At 31.5% G+C, this 25,750-nt stretch overlaps 3 protein-coding genes across 3 annotated transcripts; 1 reads left to right on the top strand and 2 right to left on the bottom strand.

The window, feature by feature from the left end:
- Window positions 1-6,909: 6,909 nt before the first annotated feature.
- On the bottom strand, window positions 6,910-10,391 carry LOC114407775 (F-box/kelch-repeat protein At3g61590-like). The gene is made up of 2 exons (XM_028371014.1): window positions 10,153-10,391; window positions 6,910-8,349 (listed from the first exon to the last, which is right to left on the bottom strand). Exon 2 carries the CDS (start codon window positions 8,329-8,331, stop codon window positions 7,120-7,122), a length of 1,212 nt encoding a protein of 403 aa, XP_028226815.1. The 5' UTR covers window positions 8,332-8,349; window positions 10,153-10,391; the 3' UTR covers window positions 6,910-7,119.
- Window positions 10,392-20,734: 10,343 nt separating this feature from the next.
- LOC114407774 (BON1-associated protein 2-like) lies at window positions 20,735-22,011 on the bottom strand. Its single transcript, XM_028371013.1, has one exon. It carries the CDS (start codon window positions 21,729-21,731, stop codon window positions 21,105-21,107), a length of 627 nt encoding a protein of 208 aa, XP_028226814.1. The 5' UTR covers window positions 21,732-22,011; the 3' UTR covers window positions 20,735-21,104.
- Window positions 22,012-24,525: 2,514 nt separating this feature from the next.
- LOC114407773 (basic endochitinase-like) lies at window positions 24,526-25,645 on the top strand. Its single transcript, XM_028371012.1, has one exon. It carries the CDS (start codon window positions 24,585-24,587, stop codon window positions 25,494-25,496), a length of 912 nt encoding a protein of 303 aa, XP_028226813.1. The 5' UTR covers window positions 24,526-24,584; the 3' UTR covers window positions 25,497-25,645.
- The last annotated feature ends 105 nt before the right edge of the window (window positions 25,646-25,750 follow it).

Here is a 25,750-nt window from a genome sequence, read left to right as displayed (position 1 = left end):
ATGACAGTGAGGGCAAGCCTGGTGCAATAATAAAGTTGCGTCTTAGTGACAGATTTGTTATGGGTTCAAATTCAAAAATAGCCTCGTTGTATATCAGTATATGTTTACCGCATGCAATGATCCTTTTCCATACCTTGCATAACCAGAAACCTTCTAAGTTCTCGCACAGTAGCACCAGAGTACGTTAGTTATCGATAAAAATGACAATATATTACTTCGCTTACCATGACAATTGGTTTATCGGATTTGAACTGCAGATACCTGCTAATGCATCTAATTGCATTTGGTACTTAACACCCAGCTACTACTCTTAGGAAAATTTCACTAGAGCATCACAATTCCTTATTGGACCAGTATTTTTTACATCTCCTTTCCCTTGGATTGGTTGTGGTCCAAAAACCTTACTAAACTCACGTTAATAATATGTCTATATTCATATCCGACATTGGTGTTCTATCTATTTAGCAAATCGAATGGAAGTATATGGTAACACATTACAAAATCAAGCCTACAAGATAGAGCATAAGCAATAGCTTGTTTTATATGGCAAAATAAAGGATGAGAACCGTGAATCTGGCTCTACATGTACCTTCTGGTTTTACAAATAATAGTTAGAATCAACTTGAAAGCCTCTGCTCCTTGCTTATTAGGGTTAAGTTGTAGGGTGAATGTCACAGCTTATTTGCAAAATGCTACTTTATAAATAATTACTATTTCTTTGGGCTTGTATTTTTCTTAATAATGAGACTTTAAAAATTCGAGGATAGGGCTGATAATAAAATAAATTATATGAAAAAATCATCCTATTTTTTTATCCATCGTGGCATCGTGCCAAAAAAAATCGTGGTAATAGATGAAATTCTCCAAAGTCCAACCTCATTACTTGACATGCTGAAAGTGGTATCGAGAATCAGGTTATGTTTCATAATTTTTCAGTGTTGTCACCAATAGAGTAATTTAGAGGCAAATTTAACCTGCAGGCCAACACATACACAAAGTCTAAAGATTGACTACCTTAGTAAACACAGATATTTGATGGTTAAGTTTTAGACAAGTCTATATGTCCTACGACTACGAGAAATAAAAGAGCTACTGCATAGGCACTCACACCAGGACTGCAGGACGCACTGCAAAAGCTTTCCATTGACATTGGTACAAAGCCAATGTCATTGATACAGAACTATTGGGCCCATGGCTTGGATGCCATTATGGCACCACCACTGAATAATACAACAAAATATCAAACAAATTGACGTGTTTCTTCATACATAAATTTACCGTGTGACTGAATAAATCTCAAGGTCCTCGGGTAGAACCTCCAGCTTGAAGGAGGATGATTTGAATATCAAGTAATCACATTTTTTTTTTGTACTTAGTCCCAAATGAGCACCCAGACCTGTGAGGTTGAATGAAAAAGAAATTCCTGACAATGAAACACGCAATATTCAATTATATTGGTACTTTTTCACAGATTTTGTAGAAACCAAATAGTAACAGAATAGGTGTTCTATTAAAAAAAACTCTGGAAAAGGATTAACTACATTTTTGTCTCACCATTTTATACTACACCCTAATAGGACCTAGGGGAGGTCCCACCATCAGAGAGGTCCCACCAAGGAGGGTGGATGGGGGAAAGGACTTGGTATGGGATGTCCACTTGAGGGGTTGCTGAACCACCCCACTAAGAACTTTATGAAAACAAATTTCATCCGAATGAGCTAACATTTTTTGTGTCTTGTTTTACCAAAATTCATTTTCGGTCCCCTAGTTGTGATTCCCACACTGCCAACCCTGTCGTTTTTAAAATGATATAGTCAAGTCCTTTTTGACATATATATGCTGAAACTGGAGAAAAGAAGGCAGGGTCGTTGATCTTAATTTATTAATATATGAATTTAACACAACAATGTATTAAAATTACCCGCCTAAGTTTGACTATGGAAAATAAATTTTTGCCAAAACTAAGCACAAATTTACTCCGTGTTTGATTCTACATTAAGTCATCCATAATCATGTAAAAATACAGCTAATGTAATTGTAGATAAATGTTTATATCTTTAGTCTAATGTTGAAGAATTGATTATAAATTGAAACAAATTTAGGTAGCTTTTGTGTTTGATAAAAAATTTCATACTGAATTTTACTATTAACTTATAGAACACAAACATCCAAACATAAATTGCTTCACATCAAATTTGCAAATACACGCTAAATATTCTACACTAAAGGTTTAATTTGAGAGTGCACCTCAAGATTGACAAATCAAGTGCTCTTCTCTGCAAGCCCATTCAATTTTGCCAAATTTTCTTCTCTCCATATTGCTTTCACTTCATTTGTCCGGAACCGCTGGGTGAATGTAGAATCCTCTAGTGGAGTTGATGCACCATGAGCAAATTCAAGGAGACCAGTATAAGCTATCATTATAGTACTTATCATGTTCGTTAACCACCCGATGTAGGACTCTCAACACGCCCCCTTGAGCCACACCGCCAAATATAAGAACATCTTTTGTGTCACAATGAGCTCCGTTATCTCCACAAGCATGGCAAACAATATATCCTGCAACATACTAAAACACATCAACTTGCAAGTTCATCATTCGTTAATTAATAATGTAACACAAATTAAAATCACCTGCAGAGAGTAGCACAAGTCTGCAGGCATGCACTCACTATTCTAGCTTTTCAGCAGCAGTTGCTTCAATATAGCTCAATATTCCACTAAAAGATACATCCACCCCTTTGACAACATAAAGCAGTTCGATAAACTTGTCTCCTTTTTTCGCAAGCTGAAGGATAAGATAATTACATTACATAATCAAAGTTGAGAAAGATTTTCATATTATAGGTATAGCAAAAATATACCATATATCATATCATGCAATTACTTGTTAGACCATGTTTGGAAAAAATTCTCTACAATTACTTGTAGAAGAAGAAAAAAAATGAATTGAGCTTCTCAATGAATGTTATATCCAGGGCTAGGATCATTGGAAAGTGACAAGAGCTTTGCAAATCGATGCAAGCAATTCTCCACAGCAATGTCGATGGTCTCGCTGTAAGCAATGACTTGAGTGTTGACACCGCTGACATACAAAACCCAGATCGAAGAAAAAGGAGATTTTTTTAGCGCTTAAAATTTCAGATGGGCAGCCGGCAGTTTGGAATGGTTATTTTTCTGTAACCATTTTAGTAAGGAAGAAAAATTAAATAAAAAGCATAATCTTTAACCTTCATTTAAAATAAGTTGATATTAATATTTTCGACAGCTATGTGATTTTTGCAATTAAAACATTACATAATTGTATCTTGGGCTATTTTTAGCAAAGCTAACTAAAAAGTTAAGTATAAATTAAAAAATTAGTTTATTAAATTATGAGTGTTTAATGAAATTAATGAAAATAGTTAAAAATATAAAATGATGGAAATAAATATATTTATATTCTATTATTTTATGTTATATTTTTTCATTTTAAATATTATACTATTAATCTTATATTATTTCTTAAAATATTTTTAATCAAGTTTAAATTAATATAAAAAAATATACTTAAGTAGGTATTATATTTTTATTATGTTAATTAGTGTAATCATTTAAATAAATCATCTTAGATAAAATTATTCAAAATATAATAAACAAAATATAGTGTTAAAATAATAAATTAAATATTATGAGTGGTACAATGGTTAAAATACATATTATAACATAAAAAAATAAACCTATCATCTATCATTATCAATGTCTTGATTTATAATGTTAAATTAATAAAATAAATAGTATATATAATCATTAAATTAAAAATGTAATATAAAAATATCCATATAAAAAATAAAATAAACTAACCAAACCTATGACCTATTACTCTTTCATTTCATTATATGTATCCTCCATAGTTTCCCTTGTGCAGTTTTGTGTAGATTATATTCCACTTGGGTGTTTGGGTTTGTGCAAATTTGTTAGTACCATCAGCCAGATTAGGTGGTACTTGAGTCCTATTATGATTTTGATCATGTATTTCCGTATTACTAAATTCATGTATGAAATTAGACAAAAAGTATGTTTTTTATTTAATAAATTATCCACTTGAGAAACATAATGATTATATTTTCTATAAATAACACATTCATCTCTCTCATAACAAGTGTCTTTCCTATCAATCTCTTTATCTTCTTTCTCACCATCCAAATTCTCACATTTCACAACTTCATAAACATTAGGATCCATAGAGGGTGTAATAACATTTTCACGAGTTGCATAACTGTCTTCAAACAATTGATTCCATAATTCATCAAGTGAATGAGCTATTGATTTATTATGAAATCTTTTAATCTCAAGTTTCTCCTTCAAAAAATGGATAATTAATCATTAAACTAAATCTTATAATGAATTACTTATATTATAACTTAACTATAACAATACATGTAATAAACTAACTTTAATTTTTTTGTCCCACCACTCATTTGAACCATTAAACTTTCTTGTAGTAGGATCCCACCCTAAGCCACTTTCTTCAAACTTCAAAAACCTCCAAATGCGTCAATCTTTCTTCATATAATCATATTTTTTTCTTCAATATTTTGTAAGGACATTTGCAATTGATGAAGACTTCAAATTCTTGATTAATGTTCTTCCATTTAAACGTTACACACCCATTTTTCCTAAAAATTTGATGCAAAGCTCACACAAAGATTTTTCATACTCATGAGTCCATTTAAAATTGATTACTTCCTCCATATTATCATTAGTTGAAGTCATCTTACAAATTTATCAAAAAAGTACATGAATGAATTGAAGTAAAAAATATAATGAAATATAAAAAACCCAATTGTGCATCATAGTTAAAAATAGAATATAAAACAATTTCATCATCAAGTACTATTTTTTTTAAGAACAAATAAAATTTTATTGTGCATATAAAAAATTCAACGCAAGATGTGTCAATAACTAAATTACAATAAATAATACAAAGACATGATTCCTTTTTTTTTTTTTTTTCAGACAACAAGAACTATCATTACAAGGCATAAACACATGCCAACCAAATTACCAAAAATAGTATCTTACAAAAAGGATGAATTACCCAACACCACTAAATTCATAACTTACAAAAGGCAAACAAATCTAAGCAAACGATACTCTCGCTAAAAGCAACCCCTATCACGTTACAATACAATGTATCTCGCTAAAAGCAACCCCTATCACGTTACAATACAAGAGTGCTCAATTGTAATTAATTTATGAAAGTTTGAATGATTGAAAAAAAAATAAAAAAATAAAGGATGAATGGTAAAGAAAACCTATCAAAGCACAACTCTAATCAACCCCTATGTTTCTTTTTTATTGTTTTTCTTTTTTACTCATCCATATTGATGGAATTTCATAATCAAAATATTGTAAAGAGAACCTATCAAAGCATTATATGGGGAGTGAAAAAATATTTAAAAATATCATTACTTGGAGAAAAAGGATTAGTGTGCACAATGTAAAATTGAATGAGAATTGGAGGGAAAAAAGAAGACGACAAACATATCAATGAATAAAAAAAAGAAAAATAATAAAACCTTGATTTATTTAAAAATGATAAACATGAAGTTTGATAAATATATTAAGAATAAAAAAGAAAAAAATATATAAAAAATCAAAAATTTATGTTTTAAAAATATTACTTCAAGTAGCATTTTAAAAAATATTAGAAGTTACTAAAAAAACATATTTATCGAACAATCATATGAATTTTTCCGTTAATAAAATAAATTAAAAATTAACTGAAATGTCTTGTCAAATATAACTTTAAAATAATATCATTGATATTATAGAAATTAAAATTAATGTTATAATCACAAACTGAAAATAAAAAATAATGAATAATACAAACTATAAAATTAAACGATGAAGAAAAATTATTATAAAAAAATAATTGGTCTTAAAATTCGAACTCAGCCTGGAATGGATGCAAATGTTCAATCCTATTCATGCTCAACTCTATATAAAAAGAATTTGTTAAGAGAGTAAAATAATTTAAGCTTTCCTAAATTCTAATAGGATGTGACACATTTGTTTTTGTTCTGTTCTGCTACTAACTGTGCATTGATGACACCCCATTATCATTATCATTATTCATTATAGGTTACTTTCACACTCAGTCGGCAATTCTTCCATCCCAATCCCAACTGAGAAGAGCCGTTTGAATATTCTTGCCTTGTTGGCTAGTGAAAGGCATATCTAAAAAGGATGTTCGTTTATTTAAAACCTTTATTTGTCACAGTCACATCTCCACCCAACTTTGCCAAAGCACTCGTGTCCTCGACCTCACTTGTCCGCCAACCCGATAAAATTTTAAAGTTTTTTTTAATTAATTTGTCAAAAATGAAAAATAGTCATGTACGGACGACACACTCAATCACAATGTAGAATGTGATCTTAGCCTAGCATGCCCATTGGCCACCAATAAGTCAAAAACTTGTGTTAAGGATAGCTATAAAAGTCCATTCGAAATTTAGTTAACAATGATGGAGACTGCTAAACACTGTACAATCTAGCCTAACGAAGCAATCAGTTCCCAGAAATATATGCCTTTAAATTTTGACCCTCAGTTCAAGGTTTAAAAACTACAGCTATGAACACACATCTCTAAAGGACACCACTGGTAAGCCAAAAAAAAATAAAAAAATAGTGTACCCAATAACCAGGAATTGAAGCCATTTGACCTCTTGAATAATGGGCACAAAACGAACCACGGACTAAGATTTTTTGGGAAAGCAAAGTTAAAAAATCAAACGGCTCTATGTGAAAATGTTATGTTGGAGCGGATACGTACATGCATTATACATTTCATGGAAACTCTAAAAAAAATGGAGAAGGTTGTAATTATTATTATTAGAGCAAGTGCATGGATAGAGAAAATAAAAGTAAAGAAAAAAAAAAAGCTGTGGTATTTTCAAATGCTATTAATAATATTCCAGTATCCATGAATAAAGCAGTTTTATCAGCAAGAATATTTTGTATGAAACTGTGAAAACACTGAAATCATATTAAAATTTTACTTAAAGAACAATGAAGGAAAATGGGCAGGAAACCTTGGACACAATTCTCAATAGCAGCTCTTGATCGTAAGGAGAACTATGGAGCAATTTCAAGTCTAGGCTCAAAGCAAAAGCCAGTAAAAAGCTGCAGCGGGAATCTTTTTGACACAGGGCACTTCTGCGACCATTTCCATTGTTTATGGTTCACGTCAAATATGAGAAGCGCCGGAGCTCCATAACTCTGAATATATATCAGATCATCTGCACCGCTGCTAGCAAACACATCATCTAACTCTCCAAAGCCTTGGAAGAATTTGTGGGGCATTCGAGCAATCTCTTCCCACTTCTTATCATTTAGAAGCCAGATACCAATTCCTTTTATTATGTCAGGTCGATCTGGTTTACCAATTCCTCCCACCATTACAAGCTTCTCCTTCAGATTCATCAAACGGCCACATGTTAGAGAACAAGGTACCGGAATGAAGTTCCTTGTTAAACTACCTTGGGATGAATGATTGGACATGTTATACGCAACTAGGGCATGACGGTTTTCTGATTGACCACCCCCAGTTGAATAAACTAAAAAGTACAGCATCTCATTGCATATCACACTCTCATTACCACCTCTCCACCCCATCAAAACTTCTGTTAAAGACGTCACCCAGATTGCATTTTCTGAATTGTATAGATGAATTGAGATATCCCACTGGACATAGTTGTCGGGGACTTGTTTAGATTTTACAATTGCCACAGTATAACGGTGAGATTCCCTGTTCACTGAGATTGCTAATGCACTGTAATCAGAAAATTTCAAACCTGGAGGCTCCTCAAGCTTCCTGTAGGTTTTGGTAATTGGGTTGCAGATGCATAATTCACTTCTGCTGTCATTGTCCATGAAGCAGACCATGCCATATGATGAAGCAATGAACCAATTAGAAGTTCCAATGCATGGAAGTTCAATGCTATACCATTTCCGAAGGAGGGGATCAAAAGCATGACCTCCTGGTTCATCAGAGCTTGTAAACATAAAGTACCAAGGTTTCTGCGGTAGAACATGTGAAAGGTTCCATACAAACCTCTCTGAGTTAACAATTTCATGCCACCTCTTAGACACACAGCCAGCTCTAAAAATGCTTGCAATGGGGAGATAGGCTAGAATTCGCTCCAACAAGTCATCCGGCAAAACATCCAAAGAAACAGCAGTTGCTTCTTTTTCACCTTCCTCACTAAGTTCTAAAAATGAATCAAACGCCCCAGTCTCCCTTTGTCTGTCATCATAGTGGCTGATCCAAGATGTTTCTCCTGCCATAGGAGTTGAAGGAAAGACCTAGTGGGTATAGTAAAGCACAAAAGGAAAAAAGAGCTGATTAATAAAGCTTCCTGACATCAAATAAGAAAAATAGTCGGTATCATGGAGATAAGCTATCCTACTTTCAAATTCGACAAGGTGAAGCCCTTTTGGACAAAATGACAGCATTTCAGATCATCCAAACAATAATATCACAGTAAAATAACATAAAGAAGCAAGGTAGTTAAAAACGGGATTTTAACTTAAATCAACAAGGGAGGTAAAAATCATGAATAGTAGGATTTTAAAAAATTCATAAAGTATATTCATAATCCATATTTCATAAATCTCATGCATCATATTCATTAATTAAAACCCATAAAATAGTAAAAAAAAAGAGTTCCAAAACACAAGTACACAACACATTAAAAGGCATAAAACTTAAACACCCAAAGCAAATAGTAATACACTATTTCTAGAATCTAGATGTCTAATCTATCAAACGTGCCACATCATAATCATAAGGATCCACCACTTGATATTCATCTTCAACTCCATCTCCACTTCAAAATTGTGAACAAGATAAAATTGCGATTTAAGAAGGATTTTAACTAGAATTTGAATTGCTGAAAGGGATTAAAATCTGAAGTCATGGGATTTTACGATTTGAATCCAGATTTTAACTACCATGTAAAGAAGATAAAATGCAGGAACAAAAAAATTAAAAAAAAAAAAAAAAAACAGACACAATAAAAAGATTACCTTCGCAGGACAAATAATCAAAGGATCATGGAAAAGAATACAACAATGAAGGGCAGAAAAAAATGGCATCCAGATTTCATTCCCCTTTAAGAAATTAATTACAACCTAAGGAGAGGAGCAATTGAAGGGATGCATGGCCATCAACTATTCTCCTTTTCTCTAATTTAGATTAGAAATCTACATGGTAGAGGAAAGATGTGCATCACTTAATAAATTAGAAAATCTGGTTTTTTCCTACATGCTACTAGGTGAGACCTTAAAATATTTGGTATTTTACTACAGAAAATGCTGACAAATTACAAAGCATGATATCCAAATCCCACACAAAGAAAAATCCTTTGAATTATTTCATATTCTGAAACAAATATTGCTAATAAATTGAACAACACAATAGTAGTTAGTTGCAACCTACGGAAGCTAATTAGGCAAAGCAAAATACTGGATGAAATAAGAGAATTTTGAAACAGAAAAAAGTTTCAGAAAATCTGATTTCATGTATGGTATTGTATTCAGCTCCGTCGAATAATTAAACATTCTCAAAACCTCAATGCTTTCTCAGGGATTTCTAAGGAGTCATAGATGAACACCATGCGTGAAACAAAGAAGAAATCCTCCCAAACAGACGAACAACAAAATTTCAACCAATGCAATGAATCCTTAAAAGAGTAAACCTCAGAAACAGAACAAGCATTTGTCAGACAGAGAAAATGATGCTAAAGCCAACATTTTTTCAACACCAACTCTTCCAAGAGAGGTCGTTGATCGAAAAACAACATCTTTTCAGCACAAAAACAACATTGGATACAAAACAACTTTTCATAAGCATCAAGCCCTAAGAAGGGGCTGGCATGAAAAGAAAAGGGAGAGGAAAATCAAATGGAGAAATACCCATAAAGAACTCCAAGAACCCTCCTCGATCCTGAGCAAACTAATCAACAAAAGCAGATATAAAATTCTTAAAAGCACACACAGATCAACGAAGGCAGAGATGCATCAACAAAAGAAGACAGCAATAAGGTTTTTCATTTATGTTTAAAGAGCGAAAAAGAAAGCATTTTGAGATGAAACCCATGACAATACCTTGTTGGAAAGAGTCCTAGACGACCGGGTTTGTAGCTAAGAGAGAAGAATCTGGGCGCGGCGGAATTGGAGCGAATCAGTAGTTGGAGAGAGAGAAGGAGAGAGAGGTGTAAGCTTTCCTTTCCTTCAAATGGGAGAACAGAGAAATGGGTTTCTCTAGATTTGGTTGATAAACAAGGCCAAGCAACCCAACACACACACACACAACACTCAAGAGAGAGAGAATGAAAAGAAGCTAAGAGTTTTATTTATTTATAAAAAAATATTATGTATTTATGTTTTGGTTTCTTTTTTGATACGACAAAAACGACAGGCAGGTAATGAAGTGAGGAAGCGGTTTCTCTATACTCTATACTCTATAGAATAGGAATAGGCCACAACATAAAGAAGCGCGTGTTGGCGCGTGTCCTCTCTGAGCCTGGGGTGCTAGTTATTTACTTTTTGGCTATGTTTATAAGACTCATCTTTAAAATACTCGTTTTTTTATAAGATTAAATTCTTCTCATTTTTATAAGACTTATTTATTTAATTCATTAAGATTTTAAAAAATAATTAATTTAATTGATAAAAATAAATTTATCTTAAATTTATAATATTTTTTTAATTATCTTTATTATTAATATTATTCTTTTTTTAATGATTTATCAATTCGTTTTCCTTCTTTTAAGGAGAGGTATTTTTAATCTATAATATTTTTTTTTCATTAATTAAGATAAGAGATAAAATATATTGATAAAAAATTAAAAAAATAGAAAAATATTAATGATAATAATAATTTTTAAAAAGTTATAAATTTAAAATAAATTTATTGTTATCAACTACATTAATCATTTTCTTTAATTTTGATAAATTAAGTAATTAAATCTTATACTAAATACAAACTAAGAAAGTATTTAGATTTTGGGCATGATCAATTAAATTAAGATTCTACCGTCCAGGATCTTAAGGACATGATTAAAGAATTAAAAAAATTAATGTGTAAATTATCATACAGTATAAAAAAAGTATAAAAAAATTATGAAAAATATAATTTTATGTCTCTTAATAAAAAATTTACTCTTAATTCCTTAACTAATGCTCTTAAGACATTTATTAACATTTGCTTTAAATTAATACTATAGTACATATGTATAATGTGCTGTACTGTTTAGGTTTTTAGTTTATTTTTTTTTTACATAAATATTTTTTTATGTTCATACTTTTAAATATTTTAACTTTATTGTCAAATATGTTAAGGAAATATAATAATTTTTTTACATAATTTTTTTCTATTCATACATTGAAATATATTTTTTATTGATAAAGGTTAATTTGTTAATTTTATTAAAATATTAATAAGAAGATTTAAACCTGTAATTTATTTCTCATTCTTTTTATTTCTGTTTTTTTAATCATTAAATTAATTTTATATGTTTTTATATTTAAATATTTAACTTTATTGCCAAATTTGGTGGGAAATATATTGCTTTTTTTTTTACATATATATTTAACTGAGACAATAAACAATCAAGCAGGAGGACTGGTTGTGCCCCAAGAAGGACTTGGACCTTTAGTTAAATTTCACGAGTTGTTGAGGTTAATTCAATCCAACATCAGTTTCGGAGCTTAGAGCACGCCAAGCACAAGTTCAGACTTTTAAATATTTAAACTTTACTGTCAAATCTGGTAAGGAGATATATTTTTTTAAAAAAACTGAATTTTCTTTACTTGAATCATTACAAAAACTGACTATTTATAAAATCTAGTTTGGAAATTTTCCCATTTAAGATAAGGATGAGAAACCCTTCAAAGATATTTTATGATGGAGTGAGAACCATAATTATTCCTCGTTCTACGAAATTTACGAATAATAAAAATAACATATATTGACAATATAACAAATTTAGACTATAATTTAATAAATTAACACTATTTTTTATAATTTTGAACGTATTACTTTTGTTTATGTCTTTATTTTTAAATTTTTATAATTTACTATTAAAATTTAATTAAAACATACTGATAATATAAGAAATTTGTATATGGTTATTTAATAATAAATTATAATGTATCATAAAATTGTCGATCTACCAATAGATAAAAGAGATATCTCATTTAAAAATTATTTTTAATTTTCACTTTACATAGACATTTTTGTTTCTTGATTATTTTAAATTTTTTTATTATATCTTTCAAGTTCAACTATAATAAAACAATAGAAATTGGAGAAAAAAAATGTAAGCAAAAAACTAAAAGTGAACATGATAAATTTTTAAAATGGATCAATTTTAGCCTTAACTTTTTCTTAGTAACCCTCCTGTGTTTTTACCAGGATTTATAATAATTATTTTAAAATTCATTAAAAAAATTCTATTTAATGAATAATATAAAAATCATTGCAGTCATCAACCATAAAAATTAAACTCGTTACTTATATTATTTTGAGGTTACTGTATGTATATATATATATTGAGATTTGGCGAGGAATTGGAAACAGTGACACTAGGCAAGAAAACAATTGTCTGATGGCGAGGATCGGAGAATCGGAAGAGACCTGGCATGCTACTTACTTATCCCCACGCCTGTCATCTCCAATCCTCATCCATTATCCATTACAGAAAATAAATATTTTTTTATAGTTTATATATTTACGTACATTTATGATTTAAATTTATGTTATTAATATAAATTCTCTACATCAATAATTGAATAACTTCTTTTTTATGTCTATAATTGAATAACTTTTACATGATCTTTTTTGTTTATTCTGTAACATATGATTAAAGAATCTTATTTTATATTAAATTAATATTTATAAAAAATCAATTATTTTACTCAGTACTCTGTAAATTTTGGATTGTCTCTGGTTGTCTAACAAGTGATGACAAAATTATTATTTCAGTTGAGTAAAATATTTTGTCAAGTTCCTAACTTCCTATCTACTATCTCATTTTGTCAAGCATTAATTAAAACTTCACTTTTAGTGGGCAATCCTGTGAATGCTTAAACATATTGGTACACACACTTCTTGAAGAACACAATACCAAAAACTTAAACGTGAGCATTGTAGTATCACTAAAAAGAAATGCATTAAATAATAACCTTGTAAAGGAAAATATCCTGTATACATTTTTTATAGTGAAATTTGTTTCAATCCTTGTTGTGATATTTCGATTTCAGATGAGACTCGAAATCTTTGAATATCTTTCCACATTTTTATTCTAGATGATGAAGTGTATTTGAGTCTTGAGAATAAATAAATGAGTTATGGACATTTTTTGGGATAAATCAGCAACATCTAGTTGAATGGCATGCAATTGAGTTGAAATCTCAATTCAGTATTTCGATTGGAGCTTAGATGTGTAAACAAATATCAAAATTTGATTGTAACTAGAAGACATTAATGTGTAGACGTTAAAGTGTTGAAGAGAGGTTGTATAATATGTTTTCATATGGGTGGGTTTACGGGCAAAGGTTTACCAACCGGTCTGTTATACCCACAAACTGTGTAAATAACAGATATTTTTTTTAAAAAAAATATATGTATAATTATAGCAAATTTTGGATCTGATCAGTGAAATCCATGAATTTTGTGGGCTTAATGGCGGACTTTGATATTTTTTTTTATATGTGTGAATTTTCATCTTTAATTAAAAAGTTTTGATATTATTACAAATTGTTATATTTTAGTTACATATATTAATGGTTTGATCTCTTAGATATACTGTTATATTTTAGTTGCAAAATACATTGAATATCATTTATCATAACAAAATTGCTGAATAAAAAAAAAATCGTTTCATTTCATAAACGGGATAAACCTCAAAAGGTTAAGGGTTCAACACTACTTTGAGTTTTTGAGTACTTTCTTTCTTTGTTATTATTTTCTCGGAAGCACCGAGTCATACTCAAGTTCCCATATCTAGTGACGATGTTTTACCTTGGTTTGGTCCCTTCTAACAATGAAGGACACTCTTTTCCCTTTTCTCTCAATTTGAGGGATATACTTTGCCAACTCCAACAGAGTACCTAAAATTCAACTACCACGAGGGGCAAACCTCCTTCGATTGCCATTTTGTCTTGTTCCTTTTCTTTTCTCCATTTCCCCCTAATTAATTCCATATCCCCCGTTCATTTTTCTTACTCTTTTTGGTTTTAAAACCTTAAAGAAAGCTGTGGGCTTGGATTATCGGTTTGTTGGCTCTTGATCACTACGTGCAATTAAGCATTTATGGCCCTTTGGGCCTATTCACCTAATCACTAATGGTAGTATTATGTTGAAGCTCACAAGTCACACCTCAGCTTTTTGTTTGGACATAATGTAAGAAAAGTATAAAGATGGCTCAAAAGCCATTGCAAGAATCAAACGCTAATATGACTGTGATATACTGACCCTTTGGCTGAAGGAGAGTGTGTAGAGATTAGAATTGCTAAAAAAGAGTTGGTAGTGGCAGCACCACTATAGCATTAGGCTCTTTCCAGCCAAGCCACCTTGCACACACTAAGTCAGGCCTCACTTCTAATAATTTATTGAAAACCTCCTCCCCAGACTCCAATATCAGATTCAACGCTGTGATTCATTTGTCCTGTAATGCATATATACAATTTTTAATCAAGACCTGCCAAATATATTTCGGAATACAAAAAGCATGGCATGCATTAAATGAGACACTATGGCCAAACGTTGAAAACGATGGCTCTTATTTGGTTAATATCACTACAACTTATCATTTTATATATTCATACACTTCATCATTTTGCTCGGTAAGATTTCAACCCAACACTTATTATCCAATTAACCCCAAATCTTATATATACTTTTATGTCTTCTAATCTATCGTCACTTTCACCAATATTACTAAAATCTAAAACGCATTTTCGCACAGGTCTTTTTCGAGAAAAATATGGTACCAGATTTCATGTATAAGAATGACATGACTCCCGAAATAAGAGAGAGTGGCAAAAAAATTAAAAGGCCAAAAAAAGAAAAAGACCAAACATAAAAAAGACGCTACTATAGACATAAGTTTTATTAGAGGTTTAATCCTTCTGTTCAATAGAGCAATATTATTCTTGTTAATATATATATGAAAGAGTAAAATCACTCAATTGTACCTATTTCGCTGATTTTTTATTTTGTTTTCTTGAATGGCTTGATCCACCAATCAAGTTGACGCTGTGAGCTTTTCGGTTGAACTTGCCTTTCTTCAACATCTATAACAGCTGCTGTTGTGGTCCGTGTTCGTTTATAGACTTTTTTTTTTTTTTTTTGGAAAATTATTTAAAAAATCTTTCAAGAAGTTATTGGAAAAATTGACCCTGATTTAATGTAATTCAAACACGCAGATAGCACCACCCTGAAGTGATAGGATTGGGTTAGTGGAGTTGAAAAATGGTGAAATGTGACAATTCAACTCGGGTTATTAGATTATTTAATGGTTAACCTTGCAATTTGCATAATGTTACAGTGTTGGAAAACACCCCGGAGATGAGCGAAAATTCAAACGAAACAAAAGGACAAAAGAAGAAACTGAAGATTTTAATGTAAAAAGTTATATAGCATATTTTTTTTCCAACAGTTTTTTTTTAATTAAACAATGACAGGCTAATACTTATTTAAAATTTTATAGCATATATTTAAGAGAAAATTCACTTATGATTACGTGAAGAGTTTAATTGGAATGCATTCACGGTATACATTTAAGTATTTTTTTTTAATACTAGTAAGTTTTATTAGTTATAAAATGCCATATGATAAATTTATTGGTATTTATAATAATTACGTTAAAATTAAAAAAAAACACATAATAAGATGATTTTAGATTTGTTAAAAGTGTAAAAAAAAACTTTAAATTGATGCTATATGAAAACTAAATTCATTCAATAAAAAATATGAAAACTACATACTTATTTAAATAACAAAACTTAATAATAAAGATACAAGAAAATTGATTTAAATTAGTATTGTCTACATTGAGTATGTAACTGTTATTGGATTATTTCAATATATTTGGATGGAAAGTTTCGCTGTTCATAATGATTCGATCTAATTCGAGTAGAAATGTTTTCGATGAAAAAAAATGTAGTTATAAAAAATATCTACATAAAAAAAGTCTATAAAAAAATATGGTCCAAAACTTATCGTATTAATCATTAATAACTAACGCAATTCTGTATTTAAAAAAGAAAAAAGAAAAAAGAAAAAAAGAGAGAGTAACTAACACAATTTATCTAACTAGTCATTAGTTAACTAGATTAATTGACCATAAGTATGATAAGACAGACTTATCCACCTAAAAATGGCAAAACATTTTTTTTGTTGATGTACATTGTTAGTATTGTTATAATCAATAACCGAAAAGTAATCTCTTTTAAAGTGCAGATGAGTTCCATAAAAAAAAAAGTTCCTTTTTCATGCATAAAATTAGGAATCGAACCTTGATCAAAATTCTTAATATCAACTATGTTTTTTTTTTCGTTGGATAAATATCAACTATGTTAAACTTTTTGGGTACAATTTTATTTTAAAATTGGTCTAGTAAATTAATGAATCATTGAAGATACTAGATACTAGTTTATCAATTTAACTGTAATAAATTCAGGTCAAGCCGATAGTGAGCAAATGAGTCTATTTGTTTAAACTTAGTAAAATCAATTAAATTAGTTGGGATCAGATTAGATAATTAATTTAACTTACATTTAAAATTGTATCATTCCCGTGACATTTGGATCGACCTATGATTTCAAGCTTTTTTTTGTCCCACTTGATGATCGATCTCTAACTACTATAAGAGAGATCAATGTTCCCATGGAAGGATGTTGAGTCCCTTGACATCTCAACCCCACAAAGACGTTTGCTTACTTTCCCCCTCCCCCGACAAGGTCATAATGATCATTTAACAAAAGCACCACTATGGAACAACAACCATCATAATGGTTTTAATAGGTTGCAAAAGGACAGAAATTTTGTTCATATGAATCCCTCAACCCGTGTTAGGATGATATATTACATTTTGGTCTCGGTTGAATATTTTTGGACTAGATGTTATAAATCCTAAGTGAGATTTAATTACAGAAAAAAAAAATCAATTTAATTAAAACTAATTCATTAAGTGGATTCATGATTATTTTAGTCCTAAATTTGAATTTCCAACTCTAACATCCAATTAAGGTTGTTCGTCAACATAATCTTGTTATCTTTCAAATTAGTTGAGTAGTTAGATTAGAAATTCTGTGCAACTTTTTCCAATGGAGAATACTTAAAAAAACTTAATTGGCATAGACACAATGGGCTTGTACAAAAAAGTTATCAGCATGTAACGAGTGCTTTCTTACTACTATCGGCATGTGGGGCTGCAATTTTGAAAACTTGATAACTTCTTCCAACACGAAGATTGTGGAAAGCAAAAGTGGCTTAAGATCCAGTCTATTGAGAGCAAAATAAATAAATAAACGTTTCAGCCAATGGTTTGCTTTCTCTCCCAAGGATTATGCCTTGAATTGCCATTGGCTTACGCTGTGGCTTAAGATTATGGCTAGACTATGACCTTCCTTTATGACTCAATTATAAACTTTCTGATTACAAAGCTTCGATAAGTTAATTTCTATGCGAATGCATTATTAATTGCAAGTGACGTTTGTTAATGAACTTAAATTTATGTACTTAGAACATTGAAGGTTTTGGTGAGATTTTTATGCTTCTTACTAATTTATTATATTCACTTGGTTTGCCTATAATCATGACAGGGTGGATCCGATATTATTTTTTTATAATAGAAGTTTTATGGAGTTTTTTAACCAAAAAAATAATTTTAATATTGCAAATACATAATAAAATAATCCAAATATACAGTGAAATTCAGTTTGAGAGATTGAATCGAATTATGCATGCTGGCTTTGTTTTTACTTTTTAAAAATCTATAAACAGCAACGCAGTTTAACAAACGGAGGCCAATAATAATATATGCGACGGCAAACCGAAAAGAGGGGAGGACACCAAACCAAAATTACATTTTTTTTAAATAATGTTTCTTCATATATATATATATATTTGAAGTGTTTCTTCATATTATTTGAATGCAACTTAAACTATTAAAGAAAAAGAAGCTAGCACACCGAGGCATTTTTTTAGCCCTTCTCTTTTGTTTTGTTATGTATCTATAACGATTAATAAAGACAATGATATGTTTTAGTGTATTTTTACGAGACATATTTTGTTATGAGGCATATTTTTTATTTTTAAACTACCCTTTAATATATATAATTGCTTTTATTTTCTTCTTAAACTTTCAAAATGTAACTGTTACTTCTCTAAAAAAAATTATTATCACTATTTTCTTTAACTATTTTTCTGTTTATTTTTAAAAATAAAGATGCTTCTGTTTCAATTAGTAACATATAAAGTACGTGTCATTATCGCCACCCTATAATAAATTAATAAGTAATTAAAACCAAAACGTTAGAATTGTTATTAATTAAAATAATTTAACATGACAACATTGATTATGAATATGATGTATATAACATGAGTTATACAGACAAGTGCATACTTATTGGATTAAAGAAGAAAACAAGTAGAAGAAGTGCATCAATTTTCTTAAGCCGTACTACAATCTTCATTTGATTCGATGACAACAGAAACAATTTTATAAGGTAATGGAATTTTTGTTGGTGCATGCTGCTTGTTTGAGTCATCCATTTTGACTTTTGCTGCACAGCACAGGCAAAAAGTGCTTTGATTTAAGTCAAGCAAATGGCAAGATTTGTCATTTGTTAATGTTGGGTAGGTTTTGGATAGTGACACTATGAAACTTAATTTTTTTTTGTTAGTGCCAATATTTTTTTAAAAATTATATTTTTTACAACATTATTTTAAGATTGTAAAGTGATATATGTGAGAAAGTGAATTTGTACTTAACTCAACTCTACAAAACCTACTTATAAGGTAAGGATCACTCCCTACTTATATAATTTATCTTAGTACTATCTTTAGCTTTGAGGGAGGGGAGGTGTGGTCACACCTAGATAGAAGGGTGTGTTGAAAGTCCCACATAACGCGTAGCGATGAAAAAAATGGGACATGTTGAAGTTTCACATTGAATAAAAATGATGTCGAGATAAACTATATAGATGAGAAATAATCCTCAGCTTACAAGCCGGAGAATATATTATGATGAATTGCTTAATTTTTTTTTGGTCAACCCCCTTAATTAATTCTTAATCATGCTTACATCAAAATGTATTGTAGTTTGCATACTGTACTTCACATGGGATCTAGACATTATTTACTCGTTGGCTATCAACCTTGGCTAAAATAGTTAGACTAGGCGGTTTTGCTTTTCCAAATAGAACCTGAACCTGAAGAGTGAGAATGACTAATTACCCATGTGATGAGAGAAAACATAAAATCGCCACCTGTTTTCATGAGTTGCATTGTTCCAACTTCCAACAGAAATTAGTGGGAGTAATTGTGATTGCACAACAACAAAGTGATATGAACAAATCATCAACTTAACTCTTGGACCCATTTTAACGAGACAAAGTCTCTTTTTGTCATGGCCGTCTGAGTTCTATTTCATTTGATTGGAAATTAATGGCATTAAAAAAATTAGAAACATGTGTAGATCCATATCAGAGTATATCAACTGGTATTTAGCTTTGGAAGGAAAGACGATCGATCGATCATGAAAAGTTGAAAACGACACATTGATAACAATAAATTAGTAAGATTTATATAAAAGCACATAAATGTAACTATGATACCCTTGGCTGTTACGTTGGAATTAACAAATACTAGTGTACTTTTGTTATCCGTTATTTTTAAAGAATTGAAAATAATATTTTTTAATTAAAAGTGGAACATATAATATATTGCTAATACATTTTATTAAAATTTTAATAAAAAAACATAATTTATTACTAATTCTTAAATGCTTAACATAACGATAATAGATACATTATATTCACCTTTTACGATTATTTTCTGAAAATATCCTACTGTCTGTACAAAACTTTATAAATCAAGTGTAGGATCGTTAAAAAAATCGTAGTTGAAATTATTTATACATATACTATTTATTAAAAAATATTACTTATAACTAATTTCTAAAAAAATGAACCCTTTTAGTAGTTATAACCAAATGAAAAATTAATTATATTTTATATAAGTATGTAACATTTCTTTCTAAAAAAAAGGTATGTAACAGTTCTAAAAAAAGTAATTGTTTTCAAATTTTTAAAGAAAACTTAAACAAATGAAGCTATACATAATTAGAATGTGTTTAAACTAATTTTAACCATAAATTTACATTAGAACGTACTACGAAAATGAATTTTTTAATGACAAACAGACAGAAGTCAAGACGTTGGTGGGCCTTTTTTGTACTTGTTTCAAAATACAGGCTGCTAAACAAAACAAGCTTCAAAATCGACCCCAAAAAATTATGGATCTTGTGAAAGGCCCAACCTTGTACTAGTTTCTAGGTTATGAATTATGATGCAGATTTCTATATTGTGCGTGACAATAAAAAAGAGATTAGAACCATGATCTTATTGCCATTGGTAAACTACTATGTAACTGAGATCAAGCCACATGGGTTATGACTTTCCTCAACCCGCATTAAAAATCAACTTCACCATTCTAATCCTCTTTTTTTTTTTTTTTTACATAAACATTGTAAACCTCATACTTCCCACTACCAATTTATGGGGGCAAAATACAAATTAACAAACTCCAAAGAATATAATTTTTCCTTCTAAATTTTGCGTTGGAATTGAGAAAGGGAGCATAGGATACTACACATCAACAGGGAGAGAAAGATGAGTGAGCAGCGATCTCCACCGTCCATGACATTATTAGAGTGTGATGATGGGTTGGTGAACACTTCTTTGAGTTACCAAACAGCACAAGAATCCCGAAGCCGACATTGCCAACCCTTTATTTCCCGCCAATTCCCTCAATCCGTTCCAATCCTTCAACGCCGCCGTCGTTCTCGGCGACGACGAAGACGACGCCGTCCAAGACTCCCCTTCCCCTTCCTCCGTGCAAAAATTCTCCCAAGATTCACTCGACAGCATTTCCTCTTCCTTCGGTTTCTCCTCCGGCGCTGGTGTATCTTCTCTCCCATGAGGTCGCGGTAGCCTAGCGCTGAGATCTTCTCCAGCGCGGGGAAGCCGGAGCCGTCCATCACCATGGCGCCGATGTTCATGACCCCGTGGAACCTCCCCGACGGGCGCCGGATCTGGAAGGCGCTGAAGCAGGGCGTGGCGTCGTCGGCGTCGGGGGAGAACATGTTGCTGATGAGGAAGCGCACGGTGCCGACAAGGTGGTGGCGGAAGGTGCCGACGGCGTAGATGGCGACGCAGACGCTGGAGGTGTCGCCGGCGAGAAAGTCCTTTGTGACGCCGAAGAGGAACTTGTCGTTCCAGGTAGGGTTGTGGCCGCCGAGCTTGTCGACGCGTGTTCGGAGCTTGGTGGCGGGGTCGATCCACGTGACGGCGTAGGTTTGGAGCCTCCGCCGTGGAGACGAAGGCGGCTTCATGCCCTGCGCAGAGATCAAGTTGATCTCCAATACTTGGTGAATCTTCGCCGCCGACGGCATTCCCCTCACCTTTCGTACCACACCATCTTTATTCTTTCTTTGGTTTACCGCAAGATCAACGGACGTTATGGGCCCAGAAAGAATCAACGGTTGTGACTCCGGTGGAAGAAAGAGGGGTGAAACAGAAACAGAAAGCGTTAGTTTCAGAGGAAAAATAAGTGTGGGACCTGCGTTTATTATATTTATTGGGCTTTTTATTTTTATTTTTATATATAGTTATTTGTTAGGGTGAAAACTATAAATATTAGTTGTAAATAACTGCAACTGCAAGCCCAACTGAGCGAATCCCTCTGGACGTACTGCTGTTACACTCATAATAACAACAATAACAATAACACTGTAATACAACTAAAAGGTTTGTTCTTATTTACAGTTGCTATGTTTTTCTTTCTTCTATTTTTTTAAAATTTTGTTATTACATAATAAATTTAATAAAATATGAACCGCTTAAACTATTATTCTTTTTTCTTTTGCACTTTTAAGTCATTTTCTCCCAAGTTATATTATCAGTTCTACTTATTTGTGGTCATTGCCTAGTTATTTTTCAGTCTTGAATAGAATCGATCACTCACCTTTTATGATAATGGTGGTTTTCTTAAAATGATTTGAATCTTTCTCAAAATGTTTAAATTCTTTCATTTCATATTAATTAGATTTGTGTTTCAGCATTAAAATACTTCTAGAAAACGGTTCAAAGATAACTAATGATTGGAGCATTCAAATGTGTTTCCATCTCCTAGGATTTCGACCTAAGAAATATGTATCCCTAACTAAGTTGTCCGATCATGTCAGAATATGAAGAAGTCATTTTGAATTATTCTTTTGATCCCTAGAGGGAGGGTTAGCATTTTAAACACTCAATTGTTGTCAAACACCATATTACGAAGTTGCTATGTTTGACACACAATTGAGTATCAAGTCCACCATGAGGGTGGCCAATAATTGTGTTTGAAGGTGATGTCTCAACAGGACCATGGTCACTAGTATTTGACCTGGGGACTGAATGTAATAGACTAAGGATGGTTCATATACGAGGTCAACAAAACACCTAGAAAGTAAAGTATAAATGGGAGTGTCCCATTCACTTAATACACCTGAAACATTAGTATCCATGCCTTAAATCATATGTTTTTCTTACTTTGTTTTGGAGAATTGAATAGACTATGTAAAGGAAATAGATCTTCGATATGTTGAAACTTTATCGGTGCATGAAATCTTAAAAGTTTAATAAACTTTATATATCTTAAAAAAGATGAGTGAATTTATTCGATTTAATGAAGATGAAATTGATTTTTTATTTATTTTTATATTGGTCTCTTTTAAATTCACCTCCAAATCTGTCTCACTTGCACAGGCAAAGAAAGAGACGATGATGATAGTCAAATTCACTTTGGATTTGTTCTGTTGTCATCCCTAAATGCACTAAATCTAATAATACAAGTGGATTTAGATTAAATATTAACATTAACCAATATTTTACAGCAATATTATTCAATTTTTTAATATCTATATATATATATATATATATAATGAATTATTTAAGTTTAAAAATATATCGTTTTGATTATAATACATAGATAATTTTAAAATAAACATAGAAACCAATATCACCTGTATGATAGAGCGGATACCACTGTAGGTGTCTTCAGTCACATTCATGCTTTCCTTTTGTTCAAAGTATTTTTGCTTTCAAGAATTTGAGAAGCAGATCAGTTATCAAAGTTTGGCCATTCCTTATTTGGGCATTTGGAGATTTTTTTTTTAATTTGCTCTGTCCTTTTTCTTTCGCAGTTTTTAGTTTTTCTTTGGACTTTGGAGTTTTCTCCCTTTTCTTAAAAAAAAAAAAAGAATAGCAAATTAAAAATTAAAATCGAACCTGCGAGAGATATATAGTAACTGAGTATTTTCTCCCAGGCTAATCTAGTATATTTTTCGGCATAAAAGATAGAGTGGACAAGCATTATACTTTTATTTTCCTTTTTTACGTGACATTACACTTTTGGTTTTAGAATCTTGTATGTTATTTTTCTTTCTACATTTTTGTCTTCTAAAGTTGACGAGTCTACTTAAATATAATTATCACAATTGGTGAGTCACGGATTACATTTCTTTTTATCGTAATGCATCATGTAGTTTTGTAATGATTAATGATAAAAATAATTACGGTGACGAAAGAAGAGTGCATAATATTATTTTTATTTATTTACCATATATATTTTTTTCTTTTTATCATATCATTTGTTTTATTTAATTTTTTCTCTTATCTTCTTACTTTCTTTTTCTTGTTACAAAAAGTGTTGTAAAAAAAAAAACATTAGTCAAGAGGAATAGATAGATTACAATGTAATTAAATATTATAATGTGGAAAATATTATTTTCGTAAATAAATGATAATAATTAAATAAGATAAATATAGAAAATGAAAACAAGGTAAGGGTCTGAACTGAATCCTCTTTCTCGGGTCCTCTACTATATTATCCAGAGAAAAGTTATTAAAATGATCAGATTCCATGTAACGAGAATTAGACAAATGAACATAATTACTTTAACATGCTTTGCTCTTGATGTTTGTCTTCAGTCACGTCGTGGCACTTGCCGACACATTGTTTGAGATAATTACGCTTACCCAACTGAGTTTTTTTTTTGTACATGTCTAATGTTAAAACGACAAGTAATTTGAAAATAAAATATAAAAAATGGCATGAATTTAAGTTTAATTAAGACGTTTCTATGCAATTATTGCACGAATGCAGAGAGTCTGCATGGTACGTGATGTATACTAAACCATCTTCTGAGGCTCTATAAATTGGTCCCCAATTAACTTGGTCAGTGTATAATCAAGCTAAGGTTGCAATGGGCAATAAAACAGCAAAAGTTTCAATTTTGTTTCTGTTGAATTTTCTCGGGTTGGTTTGCAGTAGCAATGGCGGAGACATAGTGGTTTACTGGGGCCAAGACGAGAGCGAGGGCACATTGAGCGAAACATGCAACTCTGGACTATACAAAATAGTGAACATAGGCTTTCTGGCAAAATTTGGCGGTGGGCGGGAACCAGAAATAAACCTAGCAGGACACTGCGACCCTGCATCAAACGGTTGCAAAAGTTTGAGCAAAGACATAAAGAATTGCCAGAAGAGGGGCATAAAGGTGATTCTCTCAATTGGAGGTGGCGAGACAGGTTACTCCTTGTCGTCCGCTAATGATGCTACAAAGGTGGCAGATTACATATGGAACAACTTCTTGGGAGGAAAATCATCAAAGACAAGACCATTGGGTGATGCAGTGTTGGATGGCGTGGATTTTGACATTGAAGTTGGTGGCGGTGAAAGCTTCTACGCTGTGCTTGCGAGGAGACTCTCTCAGCACAGCAAAGGAGGGGGCAGAAAAGTGTACTTAACAGCTGCACCACAGTGTCCATTCCCTGATGAACACCAGAATGGAGCACTGTCAACAGGGCTCTTTGACTTTGTTTGGGTTCAGTTTTACAACAATGGTCCATGTCAGTTTGAGTCTAGTGACCCCACCAAGTTCCAGAAATCGTGGAACCAGTGGATCTCGTCCATCAGGGCTAGGAAAATTTATGTTGGACTTCCTGCATCTCCATCGCCAGCTACGGCTGGTAGTGGCTTTGTGCCAACACGAACGCTCATAACACAAGTGTTGCCTTTTGTCAAAAGATCGCCCAAGTATGGGGGAGTAATGCTCTGGGATAGGGCTGCTGATAAGCAAACCGGATATTCCACCAACATCAAGCCCAGTGTTTGAGATTAATTTGGATATAATTATAAGTAAAAGTAAAATCCATGCAAGTTTGAAATTTCCTTCGCTTTTGTAAAATTCAGTTTCCTTGTGACGAGTTTAATTTGGTGTACTCAAGTACGTTAATAAACATCTGTTTCATTAAATTTCCTTCACTTGTGTTGATTCTCGTCTTGCAAATTTGAAACCATATGATTTTGTCTAGTCTGTAAAATTATGGCTTATAGCGCACATGATTCAATTTCAGTGAAGAAAAATGG

The sequence above is a fragment of the Glycine soja genome, chromosome 3 (genome assembly GCF_004193775.1).
Source record: "Glycine soja cultivar W05 chromosome 3, ASM419377v2, whole genome shotgun sequence".
Classification (NCBI taxonomy): domain Eukaryota; kingdom Viridiplantae; phylum Streptophyta; class Magnoliopsida; order Fabales; family Fabaceae; genus Glycine; species Glycine soja.
The sequence above is the reverse complement of the archived record's forward strand: the minus strand, read 5'-3'. Positions and strand labels throughout refer to the sequence as shown.

What these genes read in the sequence shown, in the direction of transcription:
- LOC114407775 (XM_028371014.1), bottom strand. Translation starts at nt 8,331, where the DNA reads ATGGCAGGAGAAACATCTTGGATCAGCCACTATGATGACAGACAAAGG.
- LOC114407773 (XM_028371012.1), top strand. Translation starts at nt 24,585, where the DNA reads ATGGGCAATAAAACAGCAAAAGTTTCAATTTTGTTTCTGTTGAATTTT.
- LOC114407774 (XM_028371013.1), bottom strand. Translation starts at nt 21,731, where the DNA reads ATGCCGTCGGCGGCGAAGATTCACCAAGTATTGGAGATCAACTTGATC.